General features: G+C 34.0%; 1 protein-coding gene across 1 annotated transcript in view; it reads left to right on the forward strand.

The window, feature by feature from the left end:
* SPEF2 (sperm flagellar 2) overlaps window positions 1-11384 on the forward strand; it is a 159827-nt gene that overhangs the window by 65189 nt on the left and 83254 nt on the right. The window contains exons 18-20 of the mRNA XM_012807051.1: window positions 319-476; window positions 2734-2910; window positions 6632-6706. Of these exons, the coding sequence (XP_012662505.1) occupies window positions 319-476; window positions 2734-2910; window positions 6632-6706 (410 nt within the window). The remainder of the gene's footprint in view (window positions 1-318; window positions 477-2733; window positions 2911-6631; window positions 6707-11384) is intronic.

The following is an 11384-nucleotide window of genomic DNA, read 5'->3' on the forward strand; positions in this document are numbered from 1 at the left end:
GTCTCAAATACAGATACTTTCCTTAGATTTTCTCTTAGAGACTTGAATTTATCCTAAAGGTTTCCTGAGTTGATGGAATTTTTCTTTACTGTTTCACACATCTTTTATGAAACTGGCATTAAATAATTTCTTCTTTAACCTAAAGTACATAATATTTCCTTGCCTATAGATTTATTTTTATTTTTCAGATTTAACTATATTATAGCTTAATTTTTTATTTTCACGCCATAACATAGACATGTCATTAGACACTTGAGTCTAATGTCACTCAAATCTTTCAATCAGCATGAAATATTCATATAATATTTTTATTTGCAGAATTATAGGCTTCTTGGACAACTGGCCTTCATTGGAGCAGTGGTTTTCAGAGCCAGAAAATATTTTAATAAAAGTCAATGCTGAAGTAGATAAAGCATTATTACATAAAACAGTAAAAGAAATTTTGATGACTGAAATAGTGAAAAAAAGGAATAAAGGTAATGTGACTACATGTGCAGTTTAATGAGTTCAAAAGAAAAGTGTGTTCGCAAAGTTTTCTCTTGTGTTTGGGTTACGTTATCTCCTAATGTGTCCTACTTCCAATTTTACCTTCTGCTGCAATATGTTTCTGCATAAAAGGTTCTATTCTTCTCATAATTTAATTTATTTAATCAAAAAAAAAAGATCAGCTCACTGAAAGCATTGTTTTCATATGAAAATAGTCACAAAAGAAAAGGAAAGAAAAGAAAATACCAGAGTTAAAATTAAGGATGTTCATCACATTGTATGCCCTGAAGATATATATATATATATATATAGAGAGAGAGAGAGAGAGAGAGAGACTTTGTTAGTTAAATATTTTTAAGTAAAAACTAAAAAAGAATTAAGGGTGCTATAGAAAAGGGTAAAATTTCAACTTATTAATTTCAGCATTATAAGGAAACGGTATAGGAATTCTCTTTTTAGAGTGTAAAACACTAGACAATTCATTTTCCCCAAATCTAGCTATTTTGGTATAGATTTATTAATTCCTTACTTGTTAGCCTATTTCCAGGGTATATCTCACCCACATTAAACCATCCGGGCCTTCTTCCTCCTTTATTCAACCACTAATAATTGCCCATTAACTTTTTATAGTATTACTGGACAATATATATTATTAAAAGGGATCTTAAAGCTCAGTCCAATGCCAGATTTCCACTGGAATTTTGGCATTGAGAAGTAATCCAATAAATAAATGTTTCCTTTTTGTTTATCAATCACTTCTAATTCTTTTGGCAACTATGGTTTCTTGGCATAATAAAAATAGTCAAAGTTAATATTAGAAGGATTCTAAATTTGTCTAGATAACACTCTATCTCCTGACACTAGATTTATACTCTAACTATCATCACATCAGTTAACTGATGTTAAAATAGCTGGTAGCTATAAACCACTATCACCATGGGAAACCAAGAGCTCACACACAGAAAGACAAGCTCCTACATCTAAATTTCCACTCCTTAAAAACACCAGTGTGAAGCTTTCAGATAAAACAAAAGCCAATTGTATAGTATTTTAAAGGGCTTACCATGGCATTTGGCAGAATAGGCTGAGAAATACGAGGAAAGCTTCCATAGCAAACTTACAGAGTCTTGGCTGAAATGCAGAACCAAACTAATTCTGACTTGTAAAGACTTGCAGCTCTAGGTTAGAATCAGTTTGTTTTTAACCAGCTATCAGACTTCACTTTAATATTTTTCCAAAGATGTTTCATTCTAATCACCAACTACATTTATAGACTCAACTATCCCTTATTTAAGATTCATATTTCATTACAGTACCTTGTATTAAACATCTTAATTAAATTAAAAGAAATAAAAAGATGTGGTACTTCTATAATAATTTCAAATAAAAAAATGACCATAATACACTAAGTAGGAAAAACTAGGTTACATATAAAATAGTCACTTTAAAAAATTATATATACACACATACACGTACGCATCCTCCCCACCCTTACCACTTCTATTATATTGCTCTTTATGGTTTTTTCCCTTACTTTTCCACCAGAAATTTTGAAATAATTATTTTCCTATTATCCTTTATTAGCTATGTCTTGATTATTATTTTTACATTTGGCACCCACTCTCCAACCCTTTATACCTGCTCTATACACACTCATACACACCTTCATCTTTACCTCCCCTACTCTCACCACCATCATCACTCCCACCACTACCATTACCACCATCATCATCTCTTCCACCAGCACCACCATCTCCACCACCACCATCATCACTACCATTACTATCATTACCACCATTGCCACTCCTACCATCACCACCTATACTTCTACCACCATCACCACAATTTCTGTCACTGCTGTCACCATCTCCACCACCACAATTACCATCCAATCCCACAACCAACAACATCGTCATCACACACACCAATACCACCACCCTCCATCCCCACCCTCCAATACCACCACCTCCAGCCCCCCCCCCACCCCCATTATCATTTCCACCACCACCACTGCCACCACCCATGACCACCACCATCATCAGAAGAGGCAAGGGAAATCATATTTCTGTCCGTGCAAAGAAGGCTTGAAATTTTAGCTTTAAGGACTAGATGATATAAAGGAGAGTGCTAAAACATGAATTAGCCTTATATCATCAGGTGTAATTTTACATTAACTTAGGTTTCTCTTAGTTAAAATGAAATAGGAGGAGTTCCTAACGAAAGTCAATTCTTATCATTCTTTTGAAGTTGAAAAGAAATTAGAGGAAAAGGAAGCTGAGAGAAAAGCAGCAGCTTCCCTGGCTGAGCCTCCTCCTCCTCCTCCTCCTCCTCCCCCTGCTCCTGTTGAACCAGAAAAAGAGAAGGAAACTCATCCTCACCGTGAGTCCACAAAAACTCCTTCTGGAAAAGGACGATCACTATCAGGTGATTGACAGTATAATTTATAACCCCATTTGCCAGTTTCTTATTTTTGCTTAGTAAAGAATTGTAAATTATAGTCTGTTTATCTAGATTCAGACTTTGGGCAACTTCAGGCATATGAAACAAAACTCAGATGAAAGTGGAAAGTCCCACTGAGTAGCTAAATGTGGTTGTTACAAAGCCCAGGTTCTTTACTGTGTAGGAGAGAATGTGGAATCTTCACGCTTTGGCCTACTGATTAGAATAATCAGATGAGAAGAGGAAACACAGGAATAATAAAAAGTAACTTAGGGCAGATCAAGAAGACAGATGTCTCTTGGCTGTAGAGTTACATTTGTGGAATGACTGAAACCATCTTAATAAAATAAAAAATAGCATAGCCCGTTTACCAAAAGAAGGGGACAATATTAGAAGCATTCATTAGAGGCAAGAATGGATATGTAACTATAAATTTTTAGGACTATGTGATTATAAAAAGATAGAACACCTCAATAAGCATATATTTATAGATATATTGATTAAAAACCTGGGTAGAGAATATTTTTCAGTTTAAATTTTTTCTGGATCCTTAACTGCTAAGGACCATGAGGCTAGCCACATTGAGTAGTAGACAGTGAATATAATGAAAAAAGTAAAATGTGCAATTGTTATAATGTGTGGTATTCATAGAATGTCAATATCCATTTGGTGTGTGTATATGAAACAAATATGACTCTAGTCTCTGGTTTTACCTTTCTAAATGGCTGGCTAGGAAGTCTACCAAGGAATCCTTGATATAGTATCATGATTATATTTCCAAACTCCATTGTCTTTCTGCTTCATGAGTATTTGAAATAGATTTGAATTTTATTTAAAAAATTTAATTAATTCATATTAAAGAACGAAAGTTGAAGACTTTAGTAACATATATTATGATACATTAAAGACGATTTTATTCCAGTAAATTAGAGCTTAACTAAAGGCAAAATACATAAACCCTCAAAAATGTTTCTATCTATCAACAGTAAAACACAAAGCCATGAGTTAACTTTATACCTATTTCCCACTACCTCATTAAAGATTAGAATAACAGTTCAGTGGTCTAGAGGGAAAATGGAAATGTTTAAAATGACTTATAGGAATGGGGAAGATAGTTTTCACAGTGGGTAAGTGAGCCTGGAATTATCCAATTGGCCCTTCACCCATGTTTGTGATTCTACCCATCTCTTCCTCCTCTCCTCCCTAGCCCATATTCAGGAGTGTCTATATATTTAAAGCATTCCCTAAAACCAATCTCCAATGTTTCTGATTATGACACAGTTCATAAAGTCTTTAACTTTCTGAAGTTTCTTTGCTATTGTAAAGTTGTATTTTTAAATACTATGCATTGGAGAAATAATAAATCTATTGTTGCTTCAAAGAATTGTTGTACCTGTCTCTTTTTTTTCCCCCCCACCAAAGGCAGGGCTAGTGCCTAATCTTTAATTTACACAAAGGTTAATCTCTAAAGGTCTACTTACTGTTCTCCAACAGCACTGCTTTCTGGGTAGAAATCTCAACATGGTGGGCATTGGTGGGGAAGAAGACTAGACAGCATTACCCCTGTAGCTCAAGGAGGCTTGGTTAAGTGATTTTATGGAAAGACATTTACTGCAGTTTTTTTTTTTAATTTTGTATGAAAAGGTGACAATATTTTTCAAAAGAGAACAATTTCAGAACTAAAATCCTAAGGCTGCTGAACATGCTCAATGCAAACATTCAATTTAATCTTCTGTAAAAGCTGAGATGAAAAAGGGAATACTTTAGTATAAAACAAAACAAAGAAAAATCAGGTGGAAATGAGGTAAAGAAGGCACAGAACACTGAGTCTTAGCAGTCATTTTGTCTAAAAGTACTTCTGTACTTCATGTAGTTCTGAATTTTATATCTGCTTTAACTACACTTAGTATAAAATTTGAAAACCTTCACAGGTATGCTCTGTTGAAGGATCTGTTATCAAATCCACTACCAAATGTCACTAATTAATTCATAACTAGAGTTCTCAGTGTGACACAGTAGAATAGTACTGCTCATGCTTCTATTTAAGAATATCTTTTGAACTGGGTGTGGTGGCTCATGCCTGTAATCCTAGCACTCTGGGAAGTCAAGGTGGGAGGATCCCTTGAGCTCAGGAATTCAAGACCAAGCCTAAGCAAGAAGGAGATCCCATCGCTACCCAAAAAAAGAAAGAATTAGCCAAGCATTGCAGTGAGCACCTATATTCCCAGCTACTCAGGAGGCTAAGGCAGGGTGATTGCTTGAACCCAGAAGTTTGAGTTTGGTATGAGCTAGGATGATGAAAAAGCAGTCTAGCCTGGGCAACAGAATTACACTGCCTCAAAAAAAACATTTTGACATTTCAGAATATATTTTGGAGCTAATAAAAAAATAGGCAGATTACATGCTACTCCTGGCAGAAATGAGACTTGCCCATAGTATTTTTTTATAAGTTCAGTGTCTTTTACTTTCTTTTCTCTGTCACCTTACACTAAATAGTTTGGAGATAATTAAATATTTGGCTAACCAATATATTTTTATTAAAGAAAGTAGGGGTTTATCAATACCTTTTTTTTAAAATCAAGACTTTTTATATATTAGGATTATTTCTAAAAAAAAACTCAACCAAACATTTCAGCAGCATCTTCCTTCCTTCCTTCCTTCCTTCCTTCCTTCCTTCCTTCCTTCCTTCCTTCCTTCCTTCCTTCCTTCCTTCCTTTCTTCCTTCCTTCCTAGAATGATGGTCAACTGTTGGGATATTTACAAGTTCTTTTAGAAAGCCTACAAAGTTTCAAGGGTAATCCTTCTCTATGTCATTCACTTGTCTTAATTCTATGAAATCTTCATTCTTAAATCTGAGCCATTGAAATGTAAGTGACATGGTGCTTGGCATATACACATTCTTATGACTATCAAATACAAAAAAAAAATAGGTCAGATGGGGTTTCTTTCCATCACAGACATTTAAATTCCAGTACTTGAGCATCCTTCCAGTGGGGGGAGGGGGGTTAGCCCATACCTAAGAAAGGACATTTATTGCATTTGGTGAATAGTGTAGGATGTAGGGAATTTTTCCAAGGAAACAGTTTATTATTTAGGTCGTTTTATTGACCTCAAGGTCATTAGGTTCCTTCATATTTTGAGCTAAATTCCAGAGAATCCAGGATAAATATACTCAAACCATCCTCAGCATTACAAATTACGGTGAGTGTAAAATGCAAATATAGATGTCAACAAGGCAACCAAGTATATACTCAAAGAAAGTCCAAGGATATAACATATCAAAACAATGTGGTCATTTAACTCTTCTTCAAACTGCTTACAGGTCCAATTGTCTTATTATATAATGACCATTTGAGTGAAATAAATCCAAATAGAGCCATATGCTTTGAATGATTTTAGATTAACTTGTGAAACTCCATAACTAGTTCCATTAAAGAATTTATGATGAAAGCTATTACCAAATATTAATAGGAAAACTTTGAACTAAACCTCTCATTGTCACAGAATAGTGCTATTATTCAAGAATTTTTGATCCATACTTTGTCTTAAGATTAATTTTAACTCCCAGCAAAGACTTGAGCCATTTGATATGGTTCACAAATGTAACTATTTATCCATGAGAAATAACATTTGATTGCTTAAAATCATATAGTGAAGGCCATTGAAGTAAATGATCAATGATATTTATATGTTGAATTTTGTTTAGAAACGTCACATGCTAAGAAAGAATCTCTTCAGGAAGGAAAGGGGAAGAAAGGTGAAACTTCACTGAAAAGAAAAGGTACAATAGATAAAGATAGATATGATTACATATAATTCTGCATTTTTAACTGCCTCAGTGAAAATAACTTGATTTCTATAGTAGTATAAATTGACTACTTCTTAGGCATTTGTACATCATAAGCCCTTTCTAAAGAGTATAGCTTAAAACTTTCTGTATCCTGGTTCTTAGCAAAGGGCCTACTAAGAAAAATGATGCTTGTGGGTATGATTTAGGGAATATCTAATATGCAGAATATCCATTCATTATAGATATTACAGATGTTGTTCTATATGGCTAAGCTATGCTATCAGAAAGTATATGCTATCTACTGAACCATATTTTCCTGGACCCCATATTGAATTTCTTTTACTGATAAGCCCTTTGGGAAGAAGTCCTCAACTTTTTGATAAAAATAAAAGTTCTCCAGAACATAGCATAGCTGTAGAGGGAAAACTTTTATTATACAAATATTTTCTGAAGAAATATGCCCACTACATCCTATAATGGCCCTTATATTAAATCCTAGGTGAGAAACTTTATTCAGGATTGACGAGCAGGAAAGCATTTCTCCCTCTGAGTAATTAGATAACGCATACCTCTAAATGACAGCATCTCCCTTTTGGCGTTGGCTGTTTGGAATTTCAGAACCAAACTAGGCTCAGGCTTAGTATCCGCAAAAGGATCCAGATGTGATTATCGGCCTTCTAATTCCTCTTCTGGTTTTGACCTTCTGTTTTGATTGTATTTTTCCTGGTCCTAATTTTATTTATTTTTTTCCATTTTGCTTTAACTATTTCTGTACAGTAAAGAGGACACATTTTAAAAGGGTTTTTGTGTTAGGACATTTATACTCTATACTTAATAGATCCTATGTGTGCCCTTGTAATATGTATGAGGTGAGGGATATATTAACTAGTATCATGTAAGCATTCCAAATTGTATATGAAATCAGCACATTGTACCCCATAAAAATATTAATGTATACATGATCTATGTGTTCATGATTTAATAAAAAATTAAATTAAAAAAAGGAAAAAACTATTTTTTTTAAGTTCATAGAAGAAAATCCCAGGCTTTAAAAGGCATACATACATTGGTTGAATTTATGCTGAAGCTGATATAGCAAACAATTTACTAAAAATTAAAATATAATTATGAATATATATGGTTTGCATCTTCCAAGGTACATTCAAATGATAGTGTCATTGAAGTATGCATGCCTATGTTTAACTATTTATTAAAAAGGGCCAATGCAATTGTAGTCCAAGAGTGTGCAATGTTCACAAAGTTATGTGCTAAAAAGATACTAATTTTGCAATTAAATACATGTGATCACGATTATCAAAGAAAATATCACCCTTCTATGATCATATGACATAATAAGTTTATAGAACTAGAGATAGTTATTGAGTTAAAACCAAGACTAAAATGTAGCTAAAATTTTAAGGAGTATAATTTATGCTCAGTTCTCAGTTGTTTACTGATGGAATAATTTTCACATTTTACATCACTCACCCCTCACTTTCTCATCATTATCAAAACAAGCAAATGAAGGATCCTCACAGAATGATCAAAAATGGACATTAAAAACACTTATGCACATTAGATACCAAATCATCAAAGTAGACATAATATAGCGCATGCTGTAAGAGCATCCTTAATTAAAACCATGTAGTCATCAAATAAACCATAAGCAAATCCACAAGTTCAATACTAACTCATAAGCAAATCCACAAGTTCAACAGAGATAGATAGATAGATAGACAGATAGATAGACAGATATGCCATGTAGTTAGCTTAAATTAACTAATTCAAAAGACTTTTAATGGGTTTTTTCATTTATTTTGCTATTCTGTTTTAAATAATATTTGAAATAAGTGAACTCTCAAACAAGATTTAAGAGTCTTCCTGTTACATAGAAATAGTGTTGTTTGGGCATTTATGGCCACATTTCCTTCATGGGGAAGATGTTACGTGATTTGATTTCTTAATATTTGAAATTAATACCATTGAGGGTGAACACTATTTATTATATCAGTGTCTTTAAAATTTTTTTATCTCCTGGAACACTTGAACCTATAGTTAAACTTCCACAGCATAACTTTTTTTTTTTTTTTTCAGTTTTTGGCGGGGGCTGGGTTTGAACCTACCACCTCTGGCATATGGGGCCAAAGCTCTACTCCTTTGAGCCAGAGGCACCGCCCTCTACAGCATAATTTAAATTATGTTGAAAAAAGAAAAAGAGTAAAAAAAAAAAAATACACTTACTCTGCTTTGAACTTGTTTTGAAAATAATTTCATTAATAATCTTTAAAAATTTTCACAGCATCCCTAAGATCCTCTCATGGCACACCAGTTGAAAATTACTGAATTATATGTTTATCTCACAGGTTATTTGATTACAATTAAATTCAAAGCATCTCTATGAGTTGAGAAACCATCTGTTTTCTCCTTCTTTCTTTTTTTTTTTTTTCTTTTTTTAGAGATAGTCTCACTTTATCACCCTCGGTAGAGTGCTGTGGCGTCACAGCTCACAGCAACCTTCAGCTCCTGGGCTTAGGCAATTCTCTTGCCTCACCCACCCAAGTAGCTGGGACTACAGGTGCCCACCACAACACCTGGCTATTTTTTTATTGCAGTTTGGCCAGGGCCAGGTTTGAACCCACCACCCTCAGTATATGGGGCCAGTACATATACTGAGCCACAAGTACCGCCCATTTTCTCCTTCTTTGAAAACTATTATTTCTTGCTGTTGTCTTTGATTCATTGGTATCCTTCTCTGCATATTTGATCAATCTCTATCCTTCTTCCTCCAAAATCTTAACACTGAGATGCCATTCACAATTGTACTTCTGGTGTTCCTAAACTATTTCTTCTCCTCTTCAGCCCATATGCTACTGTTCCATTATATTTCTTCATAAAACAATGACTTTTCAAACATAGAGCCTTACCCAGGAGATGTTAATTAAAAGCTAAATCCTGAAAGTTTTCCATAATCAACTATGTTCTACATTTAGAAAGTGTCAAGTTACATCATGTTAAAATGTTTTCAATTATAGCATTTTTTTAAATGATAATGTGAATCCCTAAGGGAGTGGTAGATTTAATATATAAGATCCCAGTATATTTTGACTGCAGAATTATTCTCCCTTGGAAAAGTAGCAGTTGGACCAGACTTCTGTGAAAGAAACACTTGGAATAATGTCATCAATGATCTCAGTGGCCTATTCCATGTATTAATATTTGTATTGTTCCAGCACTTGACTTCTGGCTTGACATAAGAATTTTTAATTATTATAGGTACCACCAGGTCATTTATAATAAATGTAGGGCCAAAGTTATAAACATTAATGATGTTCAATTGAAGGATGTAGAAGAACAGAGAAAAAAGACAAAAATGAAATGAAATTGACATAACTGGATGAGCCTGGACTAGTGGCTCTATTAAAGTATGGTCTCTGGAACCACAACATCTGTAAAACCTGAGAACATGTTAGAAACACAAATACTTAGCCCTACTTCAGATCTACTGAATCTCAAAGCTTTAGGAGTGAAGCTCAAGAGTTTGTATTTTATTTATTTTTATTGTTTCAGGTTTATTGAGGGTACAAAGAATTAGGTTACTATTTGAATTTGTTAGGTAGTCCCTCTTATAGTTGTGTCCCATCCCCAGAAGGTGTACCATACACTGTAACCCCTCATCCCTCTCCTTCCCTTTCTGCTCCATCATTCCCCTGCCCCCCACCTTGAATTGATTTGAGTTTTTCTCTTACATGGGTCTATATTAGATCTTCTACTGGCTTCATATTAGAATTGAGTACATTTGATTCTTGCTTCTCCATTCTTGCAATACCTTACTAAAAAGAATATGTTCCAACTCCATCCAAGTTAATACAAAAGATGTAAAGTCTCCATCTTTTTAATGGCTGCATAGTATTCCATGGCATACATATACCACAGCTTGTTAATGCATTCCTGGGTTAGTGGGCATTTAGGTTGTTTCCACATTTTGGTGATTGTAAATTGAATTGTGATAAACAGTCTAGTGCAAAAGTCCTTATGATAAAATGATTTTTTTTCTTCTGGGTAGATGACTAGTAATGGGATTGCAGGATCAAATGGGGGGTCTTATTTCAGTTCTTTGAAGATTCTTCAAACTTTCTTCTAAAAAGATTGTATTGTTTGTAGTCCCACCAACAGTGCAAAAGTGATTCCTTCTCTTCCCATCCATGCCAACATCTGCAGCTTTGAGACTTTTTTAAATTAATTTTAATTAAAATCATAACTGTATACATTTATGGAGTACAATGTGATAATTTGATATACAATGTGGAATGTTTAAACCAAACTGAGTAATATTGCCATCATTTCACTTACTATTTTGGTAAAATATTTAACATTTACTCTTAGTTGTTTTGAAATATACCCTTGCATTGTGCACATTAGGTGAGATCCTACCTAATGTCCTCCTTCCTCCCACCAATTGCCCTCCTCCCTTCCCTGCCTCTCTCTCTCCTCACTCATCTCTTTTGCTAGACTACATCTATGTTTTATCATTCATATCAGTGTGTGTTTATATATTGATTTCATAATAGTATTGAGTATAGAGTATATTGAATACTTTTTTCCCCCATTCTTGAGATACTTTACTAAGAAGAATATATTCCAACTCCATCCAGGTAAAATAAAAGATGTA

This window comes from Otolemur garnettii, unplaced genomic scaffold, assembly GCF_000181295.1.
Source record: "Otolemur garnettii isolate 467f Iridium unplaced genomic scaffold, OtoGar3 scaffold00063, whole genome shotgun sequence".
Lineage (NCBI taxonomy): Eukaryota > Metazoa > Chordata > Mammalia > Primates > Galagidae > Otolemur > Otolemur garnettii.